General features: G+C 41.2%; 1 protein-coding gene across 1 annotated transcript in view; it reads left to right on the forward strand.

Moving 5' to 3' along the window:
- tspan7b (tetraspanin 7b) overlaps window positions 1–25,390 on the forward strand; it is a 67,468-nt gene extending 42,078 nt beyond the window's left edge. Inside the window, exons 2-8 of the mRNA XM_055644598.1 lie at window positions 15,733–15,921; window positions 18,157–18,231; window positions 19,721–19,816; window positions 20,557–20,712; window positions 22,410–22,493; window positions 24,503–24,587; window positions 24,790–25,390. Of these exons, the coding sequence (XP_055500573.1) occupies window positions 15,733–15,921; window positions 18,157–18,231; window positions 19,721–19,816; window positions 20,557–20,712; window positions 22,410–22,493; window positions 24,503–24,571 (669 nt within the window). The 3' untranslated portion in view covers window positions 24,572–24,587; window positions 24,790–25,390. The remainder of the gene's footprint in view (window positions 1–15,732; window positions 15,922–18,156; window positions 18,232–19,720; window positions 19,817–20,556; window positions 20,713–22,409; window positions 22,494–24,502; window positions 24,588–24,789) is intronic.
- Window positions 25,391–27,950: the final 2,560 nt, after the last annotated feature.

Here is a 27,950-nt window from a genome sequence, read left to right on the forward strand (position 1 = left end):
TCTCTGCTGATTTGTTTAATGTTTTCTATTCTGCTCTAATTAATCACCAAAAGTTATTACCGATTAATTTCAGGTTCTCCTCCAGACCAATCCTAATCCTGGTTTGAAAATATGTCAACATTCTTTCGTTGGTGGTTCTAAATCATCTAACTCCCCATTTGGCCACACTGTGGAAGTGTGTTCACAAGTTGGACAAGAGCAGTTGCAGAGAGTGTCTCTCCTCCATATTCTCAAGGGAAAATTATGAATGGCAATAAATGTTGCCTTTGCTAAAGACACTTATATTCCATAAACTGAATAGGAATAATATCCTCTAAAATTTAATAAATAGCCTCAAGTTATTATTTCTCCATAAAAATAACGTTAAAATGTGACTACGTTTACAGTTTTACATGGCAGTGCCATTTGTGAGATAAATGTAAATTTACTTTAAGAACTTGTGGGAAAAAATTGGGGAAATCACACTTTAAGAAAAAAGGCTGCAAATTCAATTACATTAGGAATATATTTTGGTGCATCATCACATTTAAGCATAGTCAATTATATTTAGTGCATGAGTCACATTTGTTGCAATTCCCTCAGCTGTGTGTCTGATGCACTTACACATAGAGGTGCCTGGATATGCATAATGGTGTCAAAGAACATTCAGTGCACATTCTGATGTTATCTGCTTAATATGCTTTAGTACATCAATGGCTTTCACAATGCAAGTAAGGAGGGCTTATGTACAGCTGAAGGTGGACTTGCTTACTTGATTCATTGTCACGGAGTTTAATGACTGGACCCACTGCTGTAAAGTTTAAGTATAAAGTCCCTTTAAGTATGGTAACATTGGATCTTCATAGAAACCAGTTGTGAAGTGCCAACTACCCCCGCTGCTTTTCTGGGGAATCTGCCAACTGAACGTGCATCAGGTGAGATCTGGTGTAATACCATCATCTTCCTTTCAATGGAGAGGAATGATCCATATGTAAGATTCAGGTAAGTTAATTTTAAAATTCATTCATTTAAATGCACTTAGAAACATAGAAACATAGAAAATAGGTGCAGGAGGAGGCCATTCGGCCCTTCGAGCCAGCACCGCCATTCATTGTGATCATGGCTGATCGTCCCCAATCAATAACCCTGCCTTCTCCCCATGTCCCTTGATTCCACCAGCCCCTAGAGCTCTATCTAACTCTCTCTTAAATCCATCCTGTGATTTGGCCTCCACTGCCCTCTGCGGCAGGGAATTCCACCTTGATTGTTTGATTTGAACATACAGAATGGAAACAAGTCCTTTGGCCCACTGAGTCCACACTGACACGTTATTCCACTTTCACATCCATTCCTTACACACTCGTGATAATTTACAGAGGCTAATTAATCTACAAACCCGCACAACTTTGGGATGTTGGAGGAAATCGGAGCAACCACACGCTCACAAGAAGATCGTGCAAACTCCATACAGAGTACCCGAGGTCAGGATCGAGGCAACAGCTCTACCAACTGCGCCACTGTGCCACCCATTTGTTTTTGTTCCTGCTTTTTGTTTTGTTTATTATATTTTCTCACACTTAGTGTTTTGTTTATCTATATTTTAAAATTACAAATTAAAGAAATTAACTTGTTAAAATATCTTAATTTTTATTGTTTGTTTTTGGAGTACATCAGAGTCACTCACATGCAGTCATTTGACACTTATAACAGCTGGTAACCTTAGGGGCTGGCTTAGCCATCTGTCAAGAGATTTGGGGGCATGATATTTTAGAAGGAAAATCCTTGTTCAAAAGGCCTTCCTGGACAGTTGTGAACTTTAGGAATAATGTGGCAGCCACAGTTAGCAGTGCCACAAGTGCAGGCATAATCCACAAGTCTTAAGTTGTGCACTTGAACTTCCATAACCTCTAAACCTTGCTACAGACCCCCAATACTGGATGTCCATCCTATCCAATGCCAGTTCTTGTCCCCAGCAGTTAATCATGTCCTCAAGCTTCACTACCAGCTGCTATTAATCACAAACCCAGAACCAAAGCTACATCACCTATCATACCCCGTATCATATGTAGGAAGGAACTGCAGATGCTGGTTTACACCAAAGATAGACACAAAATGCTGGAGTAACTCAGCGGGTCAGGCAGCATCTATGGAGAAAAGGAGTAAATGATGTTTTGGGTCAAGACCATTCCTCGGACTCTGAGGAAGGGTCTGAGGAACGGTCTCCACCTGAAACATCACCAATTCCTTTGCTCCACAGATGCTGCCTAACCAGCAGAGTTGCTCCAGCATTTTGTGTCTATGCCCTGTATAATGTTTGGAACTGACCCTCCTGGACTTCTCCAAACCTTCTGGTTTTCCTTACGTGCCCAATAGTCCGTAATTTGTGACCTAAATATATGGGAGACCAATGTGTGAATCAAATGCGCAAGGCTGATTATATTGCTGAAAATAACCTTGTATGGGTTGAAGGTGTGCACAAAATATGTATTGCCAGATTATTGCACCTTGGGACAATTTCAAGGTCACTGCTTGGTAAAACATTACTGGGGCGTAAAGTAATTACAAAGTAACTCCATTAGATGGTGCCAAAGTATAGAAAATACTTTGAAAAAGCATTTAACTATTCTTGCATTGCTCTCAATTAATAGTCTTCACAATTTAGTCCACAATTAAAACAATTGTGCTCACAATTATGAATGTATGTGTTCATAAGGTTAGAAATATGTCGTATGTTTAACCGTTATACATGTAAATAGATCTGTTATTGATGATTAAAATGTGTTTAATAGATGTTTAGATGAGGAAAGGCCAATGGGTGACATATCTTTCTCCAGACAAATTGATGCAAGTAATGTAATTATTTCTTGTCTGTATGCTGAAAGTTCTGATGCAGAGAATCAAATTAAATATTTGGGAGTAGAAACAAGGTGCTGGTTTACAAAAAAAAACACCCAGAGTGCTGGAGTAACTCAGACGGTCAGCCAACATCCCAGGAGAACATGGATAAGTGACGTTTTGGGTCTGGTCAGACTGTGTGGTAGTTAGTGCTTTGGGTTTCTTCACACTGATTATGTTTGCTTGTGTGGAGGGGGGGAAGAAATCTGGAAGAGAGGAGTGGAAGGACAAAGCATGGCAGGTAATAGGTGAACAGATGAACAAAGGCGGGGAGGGGGGGGGGGGGGGGGGGGGGGGGATAGGCAGATGGTTAGACAAAGGCCAGACATGAAGAAAACAGAAGTTGTGAGACAAAAGAACGAAGAGTCAGGAATTGTGAAGCCAGAATAAGGAATGTAGGTAGAGGGGGGGGGGGAGGAGAAATAGGTGCAAGTCCAGTTGTGGCATTGGAGATGAGGTGTTGGAGAAAGGGGAGGGGATGGAGAGAGGTTTGCTAAAGGTTACCTAAAATTTGAGAATATTTGCAACAATTAATTTAGATGTTTGCATTTGCAAATTCTGGATGTTTGTCAAATTTCATCACTTTATGCAATAATAATAATAATGATAATACATTTTATTTATGGGCGCCTTTCAGTTGAGTTTGTTGACGCTGTTGAGTTTGAGGAAAAATGCATTTCAGTTTGCTCTCTTACAAAATACTTAAGGAATATTTCACTCTTCTCACATTCATTTCTGCATTTGTCTGTTTCTTGAATAATATCAAAGATTTTATTTTTATCACCTTGTTCAGATGACTTTTGCTATTTCATTTGAATATTGCCCTAAAGAAACTGAATTGAACTCGTGTTTCGTCATCAGCCTCTTTTCATACGTTATAATGTCAGAGTTTGCAGTGTCAATCTTGTAAATGACCTGTGTGCTTTTAGTTCTGATTAAGTTTGGCAACCAAAAATATCACCGCAATGCTTTGTCTGCACATTCAACAAAAAGGATTATTAGAAATTGCACCCATTAATCTACCTTTATTTTTCCTCTGGTAGACAAAAATGCTGGAGAAACTTAGCGGGTGAGGCAGCATCTATGGAGCGAAGGAAATAGGCAATGTTTTGGGTTATTTTTCCTCTTGTCAGTTTAACAACTATTTTATATTGTGCCCTAAGATGTAGTTTGTTATGACCTAGCATCTATAACATGCATCGAGAAGCAACTGCTATGTTTTCCAATGCAAATTCAACATAAAGATTGAGGCAGTCTCTGATAGCAAAACCATGACAGTGCAGACACTCACTTCTGCTATGGTATCAGGGTGAAAGCACTGGAGATGCGCCACTAACAGTATCTCCACAAAATCCTAGATTCCACAAGAACAGAAGGTGAATCAAGGTTAGTGTTCTCTTACAGACCAGTATCATTGAATCATTGAATTGAACCCCTGCACCAAGGCTGCAACTACACTCAGGCAGCCTTAATGGTTGGGCCAAATTGTCTGCATGCTCAACACCAGGCTCCTAAAACACACTATTTTCTGAACTATCACAATAAGAATTACCAAGAGAGATGAAACATAACTTCAAGAAATCTTTCAAAGCTTCCTTGAAAAAAAATGTAATCCCCTCCCTAGCTCTCAGTACCTCAAAATGATGAAGGACCATCCATATGGCACTGAGAACATGATGTATCTTTGTTGGGTGCATGCAGAATCTTAGTGAAAATGGCGGAAGTGGCACACTCCTTCCCATTCTACCCACCCCACAAAGTACCACCTGCCTCACCTATAGCAGAGTCAGCACTTCACACTGTAGCCATGTCAAGATTCTCGGAACTGGTGTGGACGCAAGTCAAGCTTCATCTTGAGGAATTGCCTTGGAAGGAATATATTGGGTCAATTAATTTAAATCCATGACTGCCAAAATAAGCAATGGTACAGTAATACAATGGCTAATGACTTTGTACATGTAGAGATGGTGATCCCAGAATAGAAAATAACTTGTGGACTCCTAGAAAACAATGAATGGCAGTATATTAATGGTGTGTGCAAATATCAATGACAGGTAACACCATACCAGTGTCTCCCCCCCCCCCCCCCCACAGAATATACTCAGTGATACCAGGCTACATGTGAAAAGCTTCACGTGAGGTGGAATGACCAACTGAACTACTTCAGGTGTAGAAAGGAATTGCAGATGCTGGTTTATACCGAAGATAGACACAAAGTGCTGGAGTAACTCAGCGCGTCTCTGGAGAAAAAGGACGGGTGACGTTTTGGGTGGGGACCCTTCTTTAGACCCCACTGAACAACTTCCTGCTCTTTTTATGCAAAGATTTTATTGCTGGTCTAAAATGAAGATTTTATTATCAGTTTCCAATTCACCAATTTGAATGAAGTGACTCGTATCTTGTTTTTAATTACACGAGTCTTCTCTGCTTGGGCACTGGTGTTGCAATGAGCTTTCAAGTAGAAATGTGGAAAAATTGATCACCATTAATATAGTTTCTCTGAAATCTCAAAAGCAACCAGTTTGTTTAAAATCAATAGCAACCCAACCAAGTTATGCCATATAAAAAAAATGTTTGTCAAAATATTATTTAGCACCTTTTTGCAGGGTTTTGTATAATGTAATCATATATACTTTGTGCAAAAAAAACTGCTGCACAAGTAGATAGAATCATGTGATTACTCTGAAACAATGGAGAGCTTTCATGGAAAGGTCTAATCAAGGCAGCATTGTCAGAGTTAGTGACAGAAGCTACAGACAACATAATTGGGTTTTCACTTTCTGGGCTGCCAATATCCCTGCGGTACCAGTCTTGGATTGGATAATCAAATCATTGAAACAATTGGTGCTTTGTCGTTAATTCCATACACCACAGTGGTCGGGAATTGAAAGAATGTAAAGGAATGAATGTTGGGATTTTTGGAATTTGACCTGTAATCATTTCTGAGTTAAATGATTCCCTCTAGAGTGGTTATGATGGCACGTAGGCCGTCAGAAACAATCTCTGACTGAACAGGGCAGGTTGTTATTGAAGGTCACTCCTCCTGATTTGTTTCTTTTATGCCACACATCTATATACACTCATTTATATAATTGTGTTGACCAAATAATCTTTTTCCAATAATCTTGAAGAGACCAGCTTCCTTATGATTGATTTTGAGATTGAAATGTTGTCAACTTCTATTAATGTTCAGTTGGCATCAGAGAAATAAAATGGCTTTGTACGCAGAAGCTTGTGTTAGCCCACAGTTGTATTTACTTGATGTTTGTATGGACAGAACAGTGCTGCTATGATAATGGGCCACAAAGGATTAATAGTTAATCTGGATGATGACAATCTAGGATTTTTTCCTATCTCATTGTGGACTAGAATGATTTAATGAGACTGAGCTGCAGTTCAGAGATTCAGCTTTTTAGTTTGTATCAGTTCTGTTAGTCATAGTACACGAAGAGCATATCTCGCTCTTTAGACTCTTTCAATAGCTTAATTGAATGGACTAAACGAGTGGAAGCAATAGAACATATTTTGCTGCCATTGCTATCACAGAAGGGAGGATGAAATCAATCTTGCTCTCAGCTGCAGATGTCAAAGTGCACAAGTTGATACAAACTTTACTGGAGCCATTTAAACCAGGTGACAAGATGGATGAAGTTGTTGGTTAAACCAGCTGAAGAGCATGATTGCCTGCTCCGATCCTGCACTGCATTGGCATGTTTAACCACTAGAATCATCATCCACATGAAACTGTTGCTAACCTTGTAGCAAATTTGAGACCGAACACTGAACACAGCAGGTATCGTACATGTTTGGAGATGTTGCAGTACATGTTGCAGTTTGGGTGGCACAGCTGGTAGAGCTGCTGCCTCACAGCGCCAAGACTTGAGTTCCATCCTGACAGCGGGTGCTATCTGTGTGAAGTTCTCCCTGTAACCGACTGTGTTTCCCTCAGGTGCTCTGGTTTCCTCCCACATCACAAAGACATGTGGGTTTGTAGGTTAAATGACCTCTCTAAATTGCACCGAGTGAATAAGGGGTGGATGAGAAAGTGGAATAACATAGAACAAGTGTGAATGTGTGATCGGTATGGACTTGGTGGGCTGAAGGGCCTGTTTATATGCTAATCAATATCTAGTTTATAGAATCTGTGATGTGTGTATTCAAAAGGAAGCTGTTCATTGAGAAGTAATAGAATTTCAAGTAGGAAATTGATGCTGCCCAGCCAATAGCAAATGTGATCAAGCAAAGGGTAACAAGAGTCTGGGTCTTCGGTATCTTCATGGCAGCATGCAACCTCTAACTAATGAATGCAAAACAAAGAATCAGTCTGATATAATTGTGGTATCAAGGATCAATAGTCTGCAGGAAAGCAAAACATGACCTTTGCAAATCCAGCAACCATGCAGTATGATGCAGAGCTGCCAACTCTCATACATTGAGCGTGAGACTCACGCATTTCGACAAATTCTCATGCTCACGCTGAAAACAGAATTTCTCACGCTCTGTCGTGAGAAATTCTGTGATCAACGAGAATTTCAAAACAAATATCAACTGCATGGGCCACGGGTGTTGTAGAACCGGGGCGGAGGGAGGGATGGAAGAAGCAGCGGTGGGAGCAGATGCGGATAGGGAGCGAAGATGGCGAGTGCTTACGGGGTTGGCGAGTCGCTCGCTACAGCTCCGGCCATGGAGCAGCCTCAGTGCCAGAGTCCCGGGCCGTCGGAGGCGTTGGAAGCGTTGCGCCGCTGCCGTGAGAGTCTCTGTGCCGAATTCGCCCTGGTGACCGGCATGGACCAGGCTGTGGCTCGATACATGCTGGAGGACAACCAGTGGCTGCTGGAAGTAGGTACCAAGCGCTGGGTAGAAGCGGTGGAAGATAGTGGCCATCAAAAGGGGGTGGTTGGAGAAAGCATCCTGCTTGCCTGCTAGATTTTCGCTTACTGTAACTGCAGGAAAAGATTTCCCGATGTTGGGGGAGTTCAGAACCAGGAGTCACACTGCTTAAGAATACGGGGTAGGCCATTTAGGACTGAGATGAGGACAAACTTTCTTCACCCAGAGAATTGTGAATTGTGGAATTCTCTGCCGAGGAAGGCAGTGGAGGCCAATTCTCTGGATGTTTTCAAGGGAGAGTTAAATTTAGCTCTAGGGATTAGCAAAATGAAAGGATATGGGGAAAAAACAGGAAAGAGGTACTGACTTTAGATGAAGAGCCATGATCATATTGAATGGCAGTGCTGGCTTGAAGGGCCGAATGGCCTATTCCTACACCTATTTTCTATGTTTTTATGCTTGAGTATATGGCAATAAAACTCGACCACTTGATTTTGAAGCATTCATGCATGGTGGAGGTATAATGTAGCCAGAGTGATACAGTGTGAAAACAGGCCCTTCGGCCCAACTTGCCCACACCCGCCAACATGTCCCAGCGACACTACCTGCTTTTGATCCCTATCCCTCCAAACCTGTCCTATCCATGTATCAGTTTAACTGTTTCTTAAATGTTGGTATAGTCCCTGCCTCAACTACCTCCTCTGGCAGCTTGTTCCACACACCCACCACCCTTTGTGTGGAAAATGTTACCCCTTAATACGTTATCTTAAAAATACTTCAAACAAAAAATTTGTGAAATCATACTTCTACAATGCACTAAAACATGATTTTAATACATCAAATTAAAAAAAGTCCCTATCATGCTTCCCTCTCCCCTCCCCCACTCAGTTGCTCCACTGCCTCATCGGTATCTCTAAGGCCAGTGACCACTCAGCCCCCCCACTTTCAAAAATGCTTTGCGGCCCCCTGGTTCAGACGGAGAGCGCTGCCAGATGTGAGCGAGTAACTGAGGCCAGTTGTCCATGATATTTGGATCCCAATGCTAAGTGCTTCGTGTTTCGGAGTTGGCTAATGTTATTGATTTGTGATTAGCCTGATTTGTAATTAGTTGACAAAACCTTAATTTATTCATCCGGAATATCCAGGGGGATGGGATAAGCGTAATATTACAATTACATGCAAGGTGTCAGACTGTCTGTCACAACATACAGCCTCAATAACCCATTATTTCCTCAGTTAAATATTGGGAAGGTAGCACTATTGTCAGCACTATTGTCATTTGCCACTCAACTATTATGTTTGTTTACCTCACTGACTATTTCTAACCCCCCCCCCCCAAATTCCTTTGACAAGTTGAAGCCCCCAATCTCGTTGTTTTATTAATTGAACACGTAGATGAACGTCCTCAAGGAGTGTAATCAGATGGAAACTGATTCAGATGCGATGTTTAATAGCTTGTAATAGGGGTGACAGAGATACTTGCAGGGGAATGTGTGACGAGGTTATTATTTGTCTTTAGTTTTAGCTTGAACCAGGACATCTGAAGATTCAAAAAGTTTAATATAGTAATTGTGCTGATACTGACTCCAACCAACCACGTAATGAATATCATCCATTCCGGAGGTTTTATCTTTCTGTTGCCATTTAAACTTTAAGTGGATTTCAATCACTTCAATGTAAAAATAATTGGGAATGGGGAGCATTGGAACAAAAATTTGTCCTCGGTACATATTAACTGTAATATAATAATGTATGCATGTTAGTAGGTGCAATCAAAACAAAGATCTTTTTATCATTGTTGTGTTATGAATACCGCAGAAAATATCATGTACTCTCAAGATCACATTAAATAGAATATTACTGCTTAAATATATAGTTATTAGACTTTGCATTTCGGAAAAGTCCCAACTGAGAGGAAGACAGCAAAATACTGAAAATATTGGTGATAAAATTAACCAGGACAGTTTGATTGGAAAATGAAGGAAATGTTAACACAATACTTATACAGTTGCGTGAGTATAATTTTATGGATGAGAAATTGTGTTCAACCAATTGATGACCTTTCACTGTACCTCAGTAAACATGACTATAAACTAAACTCAAACTCATACACATTCTTTATCACCTTATCTCCTTATGTTACTACTTACAGGGAACAATGGACTTGCACCCCAAGATCCACCTGTACATTAACACTATTAAGGGTCGCCCTGAAAGATGGAATGAAAAGGATGAAGAAATGTGAAATCAAGACAAGTTACATGTTTTTTATTTCAACACTAGAATACATCATATACGACAAAGAACAAACCGCTGCTGATTATCTCAGTGGGTCAGGCAGCAGCTCTGGAGAAAACGGATGGGTGGCCTTTCAGGTCGGGGTCCTTCTTCAGACTGTGTCATGACCCAAAACGTCACCTATCCTGTTGCTCCAGAGAAGCTGCCTGACCCGCTGAGTTACTTCAGCACCTCTATCTTTGGTATAAATCAGCATCTGCAGTTCTTTGTTTCCATGCTGCTGATTATCTGTTGGGCAGACAAAATGCAGATAAAATGCATTTGGATTTGGTGAAGCCAGAGTTGGTTTTCCTGTGTGTTCCAGACAAGGAAAGGTATAAGAAATAGCATGATCCCAGAGTATGTGATTGCCATTTTGAAGGTGATCTTGTATTAGTGTGAGGTGTCATTTGAGGAAGCTGGATATGGGGACACGTCATTGATAGGGTTATATGTGGTACAAATTTTTGTTTGGCTAGGTAATTGTTGCTTGACGATTGCAAAAAAAAAGCCTTCAAACGAACCAGATTATGATTTTTACCAGAACAATAAGTGTTTAATTACTGAAACTAGTGTGCTGCAACTCAGAAAGATATGTTATCACCTATCGTTTGAACTCACTACTATATAAATATTTGTTATATAGCTTACTACAGCATTGTATTTCTTACTGTATGTTGCATATGTGTGTATACGTCCACGTTGAGAGGGGAAGGGATGTAATGATCCTTTAGGTCACAAGAACATTTAAGAGACATTTGGACAGGCGTATTGATAGGAAAGATTTAGAGGGATACTAGACCAAGTGGGACCCGTTGGGCCCCGTTCCCCCAATGCAATATTCCACCAAACTGTGGAGTGCGGCTGATGGGTTCCCATTATGACGCCAGAGATCCCCGATTATATGCGAGTCCCAGTAACCCTCACCCACCTGCGCAGGCACGGCCAAGCCCAGGGTCCCGCTCCTCTCCCTCCCCGCGGGCCTGTAGCAGCGCCGCCACCCCCAGACCTCGCCCCAGTCTCAGCGCCACAGTCATTTCAAATCACGCACGCGCGGATACCGGGCCCACTGTGCACGCTCAGTTATTTTTAAATTTGCATGCGCGGATATCCTCTCCCCTCCATAACTCCTCTCCCGTCCCTACCCCCTCCTCTCCCTCAATCCCCCTGCTCCCCCACTCCTCACCTCCCTCCTATCCCACCCCTCCACAATGAAAATTGCGACTTTTTTTTTTAAATGAAAGCTTCCTCCCCATCCCCCATCAATGAAATTTGTGTTTTAAAAAAAATGAAATTCTCAATGAAAATCTCATTTTTTCTTTTAAAAATCTAAACAGTATTAGCTGTTAATGAAAACGGAAGAATTTGATTAAACTGATTTATTTTTTAAAATAGCAATTTTTACGTAAATGAGATTCGGGATCCCATTGTGACGTCACGGACGGGCAGGGCATGGAAAAATGTTGAAAAGTGGCTTTTATAACGTTTAAAATGTCAATAACGTAAAATATAACATCAATCCGAACGAAACTTGTCTCTTTTACATCCCAGGACAATGGTGAGTAAGGTGGGACAAAAATTGTAGCGCTATCGTGTACCGTTTTGGCAGAGTTTTGAAATGTCACTCACGCACACGCACACGCGCACAGAGAGTTTTAGTAATATACTAGACCAAGTGGGACCCATTGAGCCCTGTTCCCCCAACGCAATATTGCACCACTCACCCGTAACCCCCAACTGCGCAGGCGCTGCTGAGGGGTTTCCGTTGTGACGCCAGACATCCCCGTTGGGACGCGAGTCACAGCAACCCTCCCCCAACTGAGCCTTGCCATCCTTCTTCCTACCCCCATCCTCCTCCATTCCCCCTTATCCCCCAGCACTCCCTTCCCCTCCTCTTCACCCTCCCTCTTCTTTCCCCTCTCGCCCTCCCCTCTCGCACTCCCTCCCTCACCTCTCCTTTCCCCTACACTCAGTCACTCCCACACTCCTCTCCCTGTATCCTCCACTCTCCCTCTATCCCCCCTCCCCCCCACTCTTCCTCCTCACCACCCCCACTTTCTCCTCCCTCTCCCCTCCCTACCCCTTTCCTGTACGTCTATCCCCCTGCTTCCCCACTCCTCACCCCCCCCTATCCCACCCAACAATGAAAATGGAGATGTGTTGTTTTAAATGAATCCACCCCATCCCCCCCCCCCCTTACACAATGAAAATCGCGATGTTTTGTTTTAATTGAGACCCTTTCCCCTATCCCCCCCCCCCCCCCCCCACAATGAGAATTGCTAAATTGCTGGGTTTTTTTAATGTGAAGTGGAACACTGCTGACGGGGTGGGCAAGTGGAAAATAGTTTTTTTTTAAGTGTTTTTTGTAAAGTTTAAAATGTTAATAACTTGTAAAATATACTATCAATGTGAAGGAAACTTTTCATTTACATCACAGGACGATGGTGAGTAAGGTTGGCCAAAAATTGTAGCGTTATCGTGTAGCATTTTTGCGCAAATATAGAAACAAACAAGATGAGAGTTTTAGTAATATATAGATAGATAGATGGGCCAAACGCGGACGGATGGGACGAGAGTGGATGGGATGTCTTGGTCTGCATGGGCATGTTGGGCCGTGGGCCTATTTAGGTGCTGTGTGACTGCGAGTCTAAATGTGATTGTATTGGTTTCAACTACCTCTAGTGGTCAGATGATAAGAAAAATAAAATGCTTTGCAGAAACACATGTCAAAACTGTTGATCTGCAAGTATTTTTCCATGATGTTTGCAGAAGCAAAATAGTGTTGATAACATAAGATTTTCATAGCAATACGCACCTCCTATCTCAAGAAATATAATACTTGCTGCTTCATGTTCAGGTAGGTTTGGTGGGCGGCGCGACTCATGTTGCAGCGGCCTTCGCAGCGGCCTCTGCAGTCCGTCTGTCTTTTTGTTATTTTTTGTCCTGTTTTAATGTAGTTTTTATTTATTTTTTGATGGGGTATGTGTGTGTGTGTGTGGGGGGGGGGGGGGGCGGGGGGGGGGGGGGAAACTTTTAAAATCTTTCCCCATGCACGGAGATCCCAACCTTTTCCCTGTTGGGTCTCCATTGTCATTGGGGCTGCAACGTGGAGCGGCCTCCAGCAGGAACGACCTGGGGCTCCAGTCGCGGAGCCTGCGGACCTACTCACCATCACGGAGCTGGCCGAGTTCGGAGCGGGTAGAGCGGTGGTGGCGCGCTGCTGCGACCCAACCCCGGGGATTCGGAGGCTTACCACAGGTCCGGTGGAAAGTGACACCGGGAGCCCGCAGGTCCCTGCTGGGAGACCGCTTTTCGGGGCTTCCGCAACGGCGACTTCACCCACCCGAGTAGCGGGGTCGAGGAGTGCCTGGAGCGGGGCCTTACATCACCGCCCGGCGCGGCTTCAACGGCTGCGGGACTTTGCTAGCGCCCGTCGGGGGCTCCAACAACAAGACCCGGAGCAGGGCCTTGCATCACCCGGCACGGCGTTAATGGCCGCGGGACAATTGCCATCGCCCGCCGGGGGCTTTGACTCTGACATCGGGAGGGGAATGGGGAGTGCAGGGGAGAGAAGTTTTTTTGCCTTCCATCACAGCGAGGAGGAGATGCACTGTGATGGATGTCTGTGTAAATTGTGTTGTGTCTTGGGTCTTTTTTTCTTGTTTGTATGACTGCAGAAACAACATTTCATTTGAGCCTCTATGAGGTTCAAGTGACAAATAAATTGTATTGTGTATTGTGTAATTTTGGCGCTATTTAGGTTTGATATTTCTCAAAATCCTTGCGTCTTTTCACTCATGATTGCCTGCTGCTCCATTTCATTTTATAGTTTCCCAGGTTGTTTCCGTGCTGTGAGGTTGCAGGTATGAGGTTGAGGTTGTAGATACGTGCTCGGTTTGAAACTTTCGGTGGTGATGAAGGTTTGTGTGGTGATGAAGGATTGTTTCTCAGACTGGAAGTCTGTGAGACCTGTGGTGTGATTCAGGGATCAGTGCTGCATCACCTGTTAGTTTTATATCAACCATTGGGATGAGAATATAGGTGACATGCTGAGTAGGTTTGCTGATGACATCAGTGTTGGTAGTGTAGTGTACAATGAAGAAGGCAGTCTGAGCTGAACAGGATGTAATCATGAAAAGTGGCCCCTTCTGAGAAGTGTTTTAAAGGTGTTCAGCGTTGTGGTCAATGTGAATACAACATTCTCAATAAGATTTAGACAGACTTTAGAGATACAGCGTGGAACAAGCCCTTCAGCCCACCGACTCCTTGCAGACCCAGCGATCACTCCTTACATTAACACTATCCTACACGAGGGACACTTTTTCACAATTTACTCTACCGCTGCGCCACTATGCCGTCCAAGATAACAAAACTAAAAGTTACATAGTTAGTGCATTGAGGTTGGTGCAAAATCAGTCATTCAGCAACAAAACCTTGCAGTCAATGAATGTTTAAGGAAGGAATAACCACTATTAAGCTTTCTTGGTTATCAATGCAGATCTGGCCTTGAGCTGTTTCCATTTGAAGAACTCAGTGTATCACAGTAACTCATCTCTTTAGTCTATAGCAGGGGTCGGCAACCTTGTCTGCATAGGGGTCGGGACACATGTCTGTGAGCGGATGGCGGGCCACATCTATCACGTGGACACATGGATCTCGCCCACATCCCGCTCCAGATGGCAGGCATCAAATCACGTGTTTACAGAAGGTAGACAAAAATGCTGGAGAAACTCAGCGGGTTGCAAAAATCGTATGTAGACAACGCTGAGTTTCTCCAGCATTTTTGTCTACATACGATTTTTCCAGCATCTGCAGTTCTTTCTTAAACGTGTTCACAGAAGGTGCGCAGCCGTGCTGGCGGCTTTGTACAGGATGCGGTACAGCCAGGTTTCGGCTGCTGCTCGGGGAGCCCGGCCGCTGCTCGGGGCGCTCGGCAGGCTGGATGATTATGGGGGAAAAATCCGCCTGCGGACTGGATGACTTCGGGTTACGGGCCACTTTCGGCCCGGGGGCCGTAGGTTGCCGACCTCTGGTCTATAGCTTGTACACACATTGATTCTTGAATTACTCATGATAAGCTTATGCTATTCAGTAAATTACATGTTACTGCAGTATCCAGTGGAGGTTATATAAGAAATGTTGTACAAAATAGAATGAACACACCTCACTAGGCGGTTAGGCAAGTCACCAGTGGAATAAATACAGTCATGCTCATTTTCTTCTACACTAATAACAAATTAGAGTATACCCCATATAATTTTAAAATATTTTGGATATGGATGTGGTTTAAATGTCACACAGGCATTCAGAAGACCACAAAGCAACTTATATTGTTGATAGTTTTTGCACTTGCATTGTGAATGCTGGGGTTAAATTTCTTGAAATAGCTTTTTCATACTCTTTCATTAAAGATAATTCATTTTATATAACACTGGAATGTCAGCTCCTTAGTGTAAGAGAGACAGGTTATATTTCTACCACTTAAATCAAGCATTCTCAGACAACCTCAGGTCTTTGATAGCCATGCTTGTGTGGTTGCTATATTAAAGCAGGAGTTTAATCACAGATATTGAACCATCAAAGAAACTACGGTAGGGGAGCATTCAAAATACATCATGGCTTCTATAAATACTGCTATTTCTGGTACAATTAGAGCTTGACTTAATGCACTTTCTGTTCCCTTGCAGATTTTATCGCAACCTTGTTTGATAGTCAAACTAAATAGTTGATGGCATTTTTCTCCTTCTGCAGATCACAGGTGTTGTCCTATTGGCTGTTGGAGTATGGGGTAAACTCACCTTGGGGACCTACATCTCTCTTGTTGCTGAAAATTCCACAAATGCACCGTATGTGCTCATTGGGACTGGCACCACCATTGTTGTTTTTGGCCTATTTGGTTGCTTTGCAACATGTCGTGGAAGCCCATGGATGCTGAAACTGGTGAGTGTAAAATCATTTGGTTGTAAGATTAATTTTAACATTCTGTTAATTTGCTAATTCGAGAATATAATTAAAAAATAATTATTCAAGCATTTTGACAAGTCTGACATGTTGTCAAAGATGGTGAAATGATGCTATTTCAAATGCATACGGAGCTGTGTATTTTTTGTATGCTCTCCCAGTTTCTCAAGACAATGCACTGCACAATGGTAAATCCCTGCATATTATATTGCCTTCGCTTACACATTCTCAACCATACATCAACTTCCAGACAGGGTAAAAGTGGGGAGGACAGAGTTGATGTATAAGGGGAACGATATGCAGGTTTTAGTTCCTCTGCCTTATAATATACAAACTAAATGGTCAGGAAGAGAAAATATTTGCAGGTTCCCCAATTTATTTATTTATTTGTTTATTTTTAACCGGTTCCCCAATTTAAACGGTGGAAATGCTCATCCTAGGGATGTTGGCCAATCTATGTGCAAATGATAAACTAGCGGACATAAAATATCTTCTATAAATTGCTGTTATTTTAACATTTTTAAATAAGCTAGAAGAAGATTCTTCTTTCACATATTTGTGTTGGCAACAAATAGATTTACACAACATAGAAAACAGTCCTCTGACACACAAAACTTCATGCCAATTGGCAAACCACTCATTTTTACTAATGCTTTTTTTCTTCTTCCCATAAACTCCCTCCACTCGAGATTCTCCCACGTATCTTCACTCTAGGGGCAACTTACAGTCGTCAGGAGAAGCGTAGGCAGTCACAGGGAGAATGTGCAAACCACACAGATAGCACTGAGTCAGAAATGAATTTCACTGGTGCTCTGAGGTGGCATCTCAAACAGCTGAGCTACTGTTTTGTCCCAGGGTAAATTAGCGAGTGAGCAACTGGTACTTTAATGTCTGTAGGCATGCATCAAATGCCAGACAAACTCTTGATATTGTGCGATTCATTATGCGATTCATTCTTTATGAGCAACAGGTGCACATTACCTACAACAGCACAAATACATCTATGAACAAAATACAGTAGATGTTGACTCACATGACTCATAAAATAGATGTTGACTCATGGATAGAACAGGTTTGGACGGATATGGACCAAATGCTGGCAGGTGGGATTAATAGCTGGGACATGTTGGCCGGTGTGGGCAAATTGGGCCGAAGGGCCTGTTTCCACATTGTATCACTCTGACTCTATGACACACATATGACCACTTGTTCTCTATTTCTGCGATACCGTTGATGCTGCATCACACTGACTTCTCAACACTTTTTTAATATTGATGGAATGTACCTATTCCCACTGAGACTGATTGAAAGTGCATTCCTCTTCCTTGCTCAGGGTACAGTATGTATTTTACTATCTCCCTGCAGTATAGTTGTACATCGTTAATGCCTATTGATTTGGGATGATATGAAAATCCACTGGTACAGTGATCAGTACTACTTGGCTTATTTGATTAAGGCTGAGCCATCCCAACCATGTGATTTGCAATTGGTGAGCATTTAGAGATTCTGTAGCTGGCATCTATTGAACCAAATAGAACATAGAACAGGACAGCACAAGAAAAGGCCCTTTGGCCCACAATAACTGTGCTGCATAATGCCAAGTGCATCACTTATCTACCTGCACATAACCCACATCCTTCCATTTCCTGCATATCCATTTGCCTATTCAAATCTCTTTAAATGCCTCTAACGTATCTGCTTCAACCACCACCCCTGGCAGAGCATTCTGGACATTCACTCTGTGTAAAAAAAACTTGCTCCGCACATCTTTTTTAAACTTTGCCCCATGCCATTGCTAGGCAAATAGAAAATGTGGTCAGATGCACTTTCCTGATAGTTATATGTGGCCATCATGTAAAGACATTATTTGGACTCAGCCTGAATACTTTCTTATGCACAAATGACAATGACATACACTCGCTGGCACACATTGATTTGCTTGAGGTGTAAAAGGCATCTGTTGATCTTATCTGCTCAAGTAGAGGAGAAAAATTTATCTACAGAGCAAAGGAAAAAAATCTTAATGTTCCATGGAAAACCAAAATCTTGAAACATATTCCTGATATTAGTTGCACAGTGAAACTCCCTAGAATGTCAGGTGCTAGGACACACATACACATTTTCAGCTGCATCGTGTTGCAGAAGCAGCATGTTTTGCGGTTAATCTGGTCAATAGCCTTAAATGTACTCACTTTTAGACTTCTCTGTTTTTAGTATGCCATGTTCCTCTCGCTGGTGTTCTTGGCAGAGCTGGTGGCTGGCATTTCGGGATTTGTATTTCGACATGAGGTACGTGTGTTTCGAAGTAGCAAAGAGCACTTTTTTTTAAACTACAAAACGTGTGACTTTGGTGAACTGGGGAATGTTAAGAGTTTCTCTCTTTCTAGAATTTAGTAAGGTTTTTCATTTACCATTCAGCATTTAGTTTAAGTTTCTTCCATGATCTTCAATGTTTCTCAGTCAATCGCAGTCATCTCAACAAGCTGCTTGCACGTGGCAGTTGCATAGTTAATCGGATGTCTTTTCTGTAACTGGTCGAATAAATCATTAAACAAATGACATTAATTAAGTTTGAATTGCAGGTTTAAAGTGAGACGGGGTAGGCTGTCAGTCTGGACTGAAAAATATGTATGTTTGTGGATGCTAAAACTGTCCCGAGCAAACATATCTGCTGAAGATTTTTCCATTTCAAATTACTCTGACACAGAAGAGACAGGGTGAATTTTCTGGATAGTTGGTGCTCAGTACAACTACACATATTACCCACCTCACTCTCACCCTCAAGCCCCTGACTCATCTGCAGAATGGTTTGGTCTACCTATGAAAAACAAAGGTCAAGCAGCATCGGTGGAAAGAGAAACAAAACTAACATTTCAGGTCAAAGGGTCTGACAAAATTGAAATATTAATTTTTTTTATGCACCGTTGCTACATGATCTACTGTGTCTTTCCAGCATTCTGTTTTTATTTCACATTTCCAGCATCTGCAGGTTTTTTATATTAAAGTGGTTTGAAATATTCTGTTATACAGTAAGTGTTATTATATGTTATTACATCTAGGCTGGATTACTGTAACGCGCTCTATTTTGGTGTTGCTCGTTCTTCACTGGCTCGTCTCCAGTTGGTTCAGAATGCTGCTGCTCGCCTTTTAACAGGGACTCGAAAGAGGGAGCACATATCGCCAATTCTGGCCTCCCTACACTGGCTCCCGGTGCACTTTCGGGTTCATTTTAAGTTACTGTTATTTGTTTTTAAATCTCTGAATGGGCTCGCCCCGCCTTACCTCTCTGAGCTGCTCCACCCATACACTCCTGCCCGGTCCCTCAGGTCAGCTGGTCAGCTGCTCCTGGAGGTACCGAGGTCTAGTCGGAGGCTCAGAGGGGATAGAGCCTTCTCTGTTGCTGCTCCGGCACTCTGGAACACCCTGCCGCTGCACATCAGACAGGCCCCCTCACTGTCCATCTTCAAATCCAGTGTTAAAACGCATTTGTACTCCCTGCTTTTGACCATGCCTGAGGCTTTGCTTCTGTTTGTGTGGTTTTGATGTTTTTCTATTTTACATGTGGCTTTTCCTACTTTTTCTTTTGATTGTTATTTTTGGTGTGTATTAACTTTTTTGTCAATGATTAGTGATGTACAGCACTTTGTTGCAGCTATGTTTGTTTTTAAAGTGCTCTATAAATAAAATTATTATTATTATTATAGTGTAATAAAAACAGTATTAGCAGCATATTTTGTTCTTTGTCTAAATAGCGTATATTCTTTTTGCCCTTCTGCAGATTAAAGATATTTTTCTCAAGACTTACACTGATGCTGTTCATAATTACAATGGAAAGGATGAGCAAAGCCATGCTGTTGATGATGTGCAGAATAGTGTAAGTTTATTAATTCAATTTTATTTTAAAAGTAGATTACTGAAGGCAGCTGGCTGCAGCAAATGGCATAATTTATAAAATATGAAACCAGAACATGAAGCTTGCCTGACATAGCTGTAGTTTGGAAATTGGAAATTGCACAACTCTGATAATTTGTGTTGTCATTTATTTTTGAGATAAATGATAGTCTCCAGCAAACTTGTGTAGTAATTGCATTTTTCTGCATAGTCATTAATGTTATAAAGTCATAGCTGTGGTAATAGTTGGGCCATTGGAATCAATACTGCAAGTTAACGCTGCATGTTCTTCCCAGTGATGATCAACTACCATCCGATATAATCGCTCTACTCTTTTAAATCACTTTTCTACTTGAGTTTGACTTAATTGTATTTATGTGGTATATCTGCTCAGTTTTTCAAAGCTTTTCACTGTACATTGGTACCGACAATAATAATAAACCTAGAACTAATATACCAGGTGTGGGGCTACTTAATTATTATAGACTCTTGTCTCTGAAATAATTAGCAGGTTTATTCACTGAGGGGTTGCTTGCTGTAAAGAAATTTCCTGATAGCAATGCATTTAAGAATTATCTCCGCTTCTTTAAGATCAATGTAAAGACGAAGTATGGTATATTATGTCCTCAGGTTTTCACCCCATTTTCTTCCTTGGTTCTCGCTCTGTGATTCTTGCCGTCAGCATTGACAAACTTATACAAATTGATCGTTCATCTTTTCCAGCTGCACTGCTGTGGTATACAAAACTACACAAACTGGAGCACCAGCATCTATTGGCCTAAGCATGGCTTTCCTCAGAGTTGCTGTATAAAAAGCAGTGACTGCAACCCAGAGGATTTACGGAACATGACTATTGCTGCCACCAAAGTCCACCAGCAGGTATGTATTTAGCCATGCCAAGTTTGAAAACATACAGTGACCTTGGGCATTTTACCCTGTAGTAAAGATTTGCTTTTGTATGTAATTGTCCTTTATTTCAGAATCCACAAGAAAACTGAAATATGTTATAAAAAGAGCTTCTAATTGTATTATAACCTTTGGATACCAAAGATTACAATTAATGTCTTAGTCACAAACATTACAGACAGTCTATTAAATCCCAAAATCAAAATCAGTTTTTATGGTGATTCCGTGAGGAAAGAATGTAAGGAAACAAGTCAGTGAATATCCTATGAAGTGAAATTAGGCCATTCAACCTATACACTCTTTAACCATCTTGGAGTTGAGAAGCATGAAGAATGCTTTGAAACATTATTAAAGGGTTTGACAAGGCTGTTTCCTTGAGTTGGAGAGTCCATAACCACGGTCTCAGAATAAAGGCTAATTCATTTTGTGAGTGGGATCTGTAGTGAATCTTTGAAATTCTCTACCCTAGAAAAGTATGGACACTGAACTAAACACAGAGTGCTGGAGGAACTTAGCAGATGAGGCAACATCTGTGGAGAGAATGGACAGATGTCCTATCCCTCCACATAACTTTTCTTCAGACTATTTGTAGTAGGCGGGAGACAGATAAAGATAGATGAGGCGGAGTTGGGTGAAGTAAGTGTCAAAAGCTCGTCTGTCCATTCCTCCACAGACGCTACTAGATTCACTGAGTTCCTCCAGCACTTTGTGTTGTGCTTAAGATTCCTACATCTGCGCCTCTTGTGTCTCAATGGAAAGGGAATTATTTGCTTCAAGAAAAATCGGTAGAGTTTAGCCCCACCATACTGCCATTAAATAAATTTTGTTTTCAGGTCCATCTTAACTTTTATTTCTCAATTGCACCTTTTCTATTTTGGTAGTTCCTGTACAATAATTGTTGTACACCCATGCTGCTTATCCAATTCCATATCAAAAAGCACCCTTTATCGTTCCCCTTAGTTTCTGGCCCTTTTTACAGACAAAACTACATGGGGGGTTATTTTGCGAGTTTTCTTCAAAAGGTCTGTCCTTCTTGAGAATATATTGGATTGCAAATGTTCACAATTCCCTCAGAGTTCTGATGGATCGGTAGGATTCTGTTGAAACGTGAGCCTCACAGACTTGAAGGTACTGGATCTGATCTAATTGGTACGCAGCCTCAGCTGAGATTGCAGTCAGGACAGTGCAGTGGATTGCAGTGTCCTTGTGCTCAGTTGAGGAAAATTCTAGATGGTGACACAGTGGAAAAATGAACATCTCGGCAAGATGTTATTTTTCAGAAGTAGAGCAGATTCAATAATTGATTTTGAAGGGAGTTGGACAATGTACATAGAAGGAATAAAACTGCAGGGCATCTGGGAAAGAGTTGTTGAGTGAAAATAATTGAGTAGTTCCATTAAAAAAATGTGCCATAGGCACAATGTATCAAATAAACTCCCTCTGTTATGTAGGATTTTGTGGAAGTAGATAGCAGCTGCTAGGCATGTTACCATTCTTCACAAATTGCAGCATTGAATTGGTAGAAAATTTGAAAGAAATAAAATCCACATGTATGGGGAAAAAAGTAATTGTTTACTGTAATTCTGCGTTGTTCGAACCAAGTAAATATATCAGTAAAATGGATGAAAATAGAACATATAATTTACTTGTTCATTGATTTGAATTTACAGGGCTGCTATGAGTTGGTGACCAGCTTTATGGAGACAAATATGGGAATTATTGCTGGGGTTGCATTTGGAATTGCCTTTCTACAGGTACAAAAACTATAGTTTTTTTTCTGACCATGCAACTCAATGTCAAAATTTATTTGCCAAGACCAAAAATGGGAACTCTCACACATGCCAGAAAAATGAATTCATTATTTCACTCATAGCTGCAGTTAAATTGATTTTCGTCTTGAGTAGCATAATAATTAAAAAATATATTTCCCTTTCCATCCCTTTTCCAAAAAATGATATATTTCATTGTAACAAATCATCTCCTCAAATTTCTTTCACAGTCCCCTCTAATCCAACTCCGAGTCGAATGTTTAATTGTCATATGTACCAACAACAGAACAATGAAATTGTCCAACCAGCCAATCAACTTGTCTTCAAGATTTAAACAGTTTATACATCTGTCTGTCAACATCTCAACTCATTCACAACATCCTACTGTGGCCTCATCTTTTCATCACTCATGAGCTCAGCTTGTCTTATACTGATCTCCTGTCCCTCTCTAAATGTTCAAGGTTTCAAGGTCAGTTTATTTATTAAGGTACAGTGAAATTTGAGTTACCATACAGCCATACTAAATGAAAAGCAACAATACACATAACCACATGAAAGTCACCATAAAAATCCATCACAGTGGATTCCACATTCCTCACTGTGATGGAAGGCAATAAAGTTCAATCTTCTTCCTCTTGTTCTCCCACGGTCGGGGCAGTCAAACCATCCGCAGTCAAATCCCCCGCAGCCGACGATCGAAGCCCCCGTAGGGATGATCGAAACTCCCGCGTCTGGGCGGTTGAAACTCTCTCTACGCGGTATGGAGCTCCCGAGTCGGCCTCTTCTTACCAGAGACCGTGGGCTTCACGATGTTAAAGTTCATAGGCCCCGCGGTTGGAACTTCGATCCCCGGCAATGGGATCACAAGCTCTGGGGTTAAAGTCCCGCAGACTCCCACGGCTTGGAGCGCCCGTCGGTCTCCAGGAAAGGCCGCCAACCATACGATGTTAAGCCACAGTGGGGATGGAGATACGATGCGTAAATAAATCGCATCTCCGTCGAGGTAAGAGATTGAAAAAAAAATTCCCCCAACCAACACCTCCCCTACACCCACTCCCCCATAAAACAAACCAAGGAACACTAAAACATACTTTTTAACATACTAAAAATAACAAAAAGAAGAAAGGACAGACAGACTGTTGGCGAGGCAGCCACTGCTGGTTCATCCATCTTTCAATCTGTCATTCTAAATCTCAATTCTACCACACTTTCTGTCCCATTGGCCCACACTACTCCCTCTGTACTTTGGACATTGTTTATGAATGGATTCACAATGCACTCTCCTCCCATCTTGCATTCAGCTGTCAGTGGCAATCAGTCTGGTTGGTAGCACCATCTTGGTTCATTATATCTAACAATGGTAATAACATTTAATGCACTTTTAGTTGCCTAGACTTTCTTTTTAGTTTTTCCATAGTCCACCTCCTAGAGCAAAGGGGAAGGATAGACACTTTCAGGGATATTTGTTCCAATATCATAAGACTCTCCCATTTGGTCCTGATTTAAACAGAGAGCTGGCTGTGTTTTATAAATTTTACTGCACATGTAAAAGATTGATAATTTCTTAACCCTGACTTTTTAGTTTAGTTCAGTTTAGCTTAGCTTGTTATTTTCACGTGTACCGAGGTACAGTGAAATGTTTTTGTTTGCATGCTATCCAGACAGAGAAAAGGCTATACATGAACACAGTCCACAGTGCACTGATAAAGAATAAAGGGTACAACATTCGGTGCAAGATATCAACAGGTCTGAAAGGAAATGAAAGCGAGTATGTTAGTGTAAGATAAGCTGCTGTTGAAATAAAATTAAAAAAAAGAGCGATTGTAATGGATGATAGCAGATCCTCTTCTAGGACCGCACGCAAAGAGTCGTCATGTCAAGGCGCCATCTTGCTCACGCTCCGCCCTGCCATTTTCAAAACAAAATTCCACCAAGCTAAAGGATATTAATAATGTTTAGATTATTATTTGTAAATGTTGTTTTAATCTTTGCAGTTAATTGGAATGTTGCTGGCCTGCTGTTTGTCCCGATTTATCACTGCGAACCAGTATGAAATGGTGTAAAACATGCAAGGAAAAGGTGGGTTCTTTTTGCAAGTAAAATTTATAGATATTTTGGGTGATGTAACATTCCTGCCCATGATAATTAAATACTGGCCTCATTAATGCATCAATAAGCTAAGAGAGGGAGCGGGGGAATCTCGACAATAAATGCTAGTGAGCTTATGCAAATATTCTCAAAAAAACCCTCACATTTTCTAACAACTTGTTTTCTTTTGCAGGAGACATGATCTAATTAGTCAGTTTGTTATGTAGAATTTGTAGAAGACCAGCCGGCATCCTCAAGCAGAATATTTTTTCTATTATTTGTGGTGCACTGTTTTTTTCGCATCGAGCTGTGCAATAATGGGCACCTTCTTTTTACCTTGAACATCAAAGCTTTTAAGATGCTGGAGATTGCTGTAGTTTATTTACTTGGTTAACTTAATGGGATTCATACTATGATATAGCAGGTACCATATTTGCTTTCTGTGGCTCTGCATGTGGAAACATGAGTTTTATGGGGATGCGGTATGCAGGTGGGTCGAGGCTGTTCAGCAGTGTCACTGGAATTTCTAATTTATTTATAGTGACAAATATTGATGACTCTTTCTCGTAGATATTCAGGTTTTGATTTAATTCATACACTACTGTTGTTCTGCCATGTGGGCTTAGAAATGGGGGAAAATGGATTACTGGGGGAAATAATATAATAGTACTGTAGGGCTTGAAGGGAAAGGTAATTGTGATTTCCCTGAATCTAAACTACAATTCAAGTTTTGTAATTAAGGTGTCATTAAACATTACTGCTCATGGCACTCTATGTGGTCTCCTGCCCTTTGTAAAGTGAAAAGACAAAAAACCAAAAAAAAAAAAAAAAAAAAAAAAAAAAAAAAAAAAAAAAAAAAAAAAAAAAAAAAAAAAAAAACAAAAAAAACAAAAAAAAAAAAAAAAGAAAAAAAAAAAAAAAAAAAAAAAAAAAAAAAAAAAAAAAAAAAAAAAAAAAAAAAAAAAAAAAAAAAGAAAAAAAAAAAAAAAAAAAAAAAAAAAAAAAAAAAAAAAAAAAAAAAAAAAAAAAAAAAAAAAAAAAAAAAAAAAAAAAAAAAAAAAAAAAAAAAGAGAAAAAAAAAAAAAAAAAAAAAAAAAAAAAAAAAAAAAAAACAAGTAGTTTTACTGTTTGTTACGTGAACCCAGTAAATAATATTGCTTCTATTTTAAGTATTTGTATGTTATCATTTACACTGTAATGTAAGTAGCAGGCTGTCAATCAACCATTAACTTATTTGTTTTCTTTTCATTGCGAATGTAGCAACTGATGCTCCCACGGAATAGGTTATTTAATAAGATGGGACAGTGTTAAGCAACCCTTAAAAGCATTTCAGAAGTAAATTGTAGTTGAATTTAATGCATTTTAAAACTGCCACTAGCCAGCATGCCAACATGACTGCAACATTGTGAGCTTTTGTGAATTCTGTATTAATAAAAATTGTTAAGTACAACTGTCTTGAGATCTCTTTTTGTGGTTGTCATGCTGTGAACTATATATAATATTAGACTAAGTGGGACCCGTTGGGTCGCATGTTCACACGGGAGGGCTGGTCCCCCAGTGCAATATTCCACCTCTCCACCAATTCCTATATTAGTGGTCAGTGGGGGGGGGGCGGGTTCTGGAGCATTAGTATGGGTGTTGTGGGTTGAAGGGACTGGTTCCCAGGGGGCTAGTATGGGCATTGTGGGCCAAATGGATTCTTGGGGTGGCAGCTCAGTCACTCAAGCCTGAAGTGCTGGCAGCTCACTCACGGCTGGTGGGCTAGCAGTTGACACGGCTATTCCTTGAAATTCCATTTCAAGCTGGGTGCAATGCCACCAAATTCAAATGCAGCTTCCTACCACTTCAAGCAGGGTGCAAGGCCACCAAATTCAAGTGCAGTTTCATACCACTTCAAACAGGCCACTGAATTTGAGTGCAGTTTCCTACCACTTCAGGCAGGGTGCAGGGCCACCAAATCGTGCAGTTTCCTACCATTTCAAGCAGGGTGCAAGGCCACCAAATTCAAGTGCAGTTTCCTACCACTTCAAGCAGGGTGCATGGCCTCCAAATTCAAGTGCAGTTTCCTACCACTTCAAGCAGGGTGCAAGGCCACCAAATTCAAGTGCAGTTTCATACCACTTCAAACAGGCCACTGAATTTGAGTGCAGTTTCCTACCACTTCAAGCAGGGTGCAGGGCCACCAAATCGTGCAGTTTCCTACCATTTCAAGGAGGGTGCAAGGCCACCAAATTCAAGTGCAGTTTCACACCATTTCAAGCAGGGTGCAAGGCCACCAAATTCAAATACAGTTTCATATCATTTCATGCAGGGTGCAAGGCCACCAAATTCAAATGCAGTTTCATACCATTTCATGCAGGGTGCAAGGCCATCACATTCAAATGCAGTTTCATACAATTTAAAGCAGGGTGAAACCACCATAAATCCACACAAAACACCACATAAACGCCACACTCACAGTTCAGTAGACATTCAGTGTGGTCAGTTGATTCACAGCACAGACAGTCGTGACCTCTCCCTCCCCCATCTTGCAGAGACTGAGCCACATCCACACTTCTAGGTTTTAAAATCTCTCCCCCCTCCCACCGGGAGGAGCGTGGCCTTCATGGCGTGATTGACAGGAGAGAGATTCTCAACATTTTTTAAACACTAATAACAATTTTAATTTTCATTGATGGGAATAATCCTCTGCACCTGATGAGCGAAGTGGGACTGAGTAAGATGGCCAAAAATCACAGCCGCAAGTGGTAGAGTTTTATCTAAAATCAATATACAGTGCAAACAGGAAGTTGTCTTTTAATAATTTGCATTTCAAAACCAACCACTTGCTGAGCCTTATTTCAAAACCAACCACCACCAACCATTTGCTGAGCCTTATTTCAAAACCAACCACCACCAACCATTTGCTGTGCTTTATTTCAAACCAAACACCTTTTCATTTTCAAACCACACTAAGGGCACTCAAGGTCAGTAAAACCACACTCACAGTTTAGTAGACATGTTATTCACAGCTCAGACTGAGAGATGTGACCCTCTCGCTCCCCCATCTTGCAGAGACTGACTGAAGCACTCAACACTTCCGGGTTTTATAGTCCCTCCGGTAGGGGCGTGGTCTTCAGGAGAGAGAATCTCAACATTTTTTAAACACTAATAACTCTTTTATTTTTCATCGATGGGAAAAATCCTCTTGGCCTGCACAGCAGAGGGAGACTCTGAGTAAGATGGCCAAAAATCACAGATGCCAGCGCAAATTAGTAGTGGAGATGTAAGCCTATCGAAACAACAATTTGTTTTGTTAGGTCTACATCCGTGTCTGCGAATGTTCAATTTCAAATGGTTTATTAAAGGAAAGTG

Source organism: Leucoraja erinacea, chromosome 13 (assembly GCF_028641065.1).
Source record: "Leucoraja erinacea ecotype New England chromosome 13, Leri_hhj_1, whole genome shotgun sequence".
In the NCBI taxonomy this organism is placed as follows: domain Eukaryota; kingdom Metazoa; phylum Chordata; class Chondrichthyes; order Rajiformes; family Rajidae; genus Leucoraja; species Leucoraja erinaceus.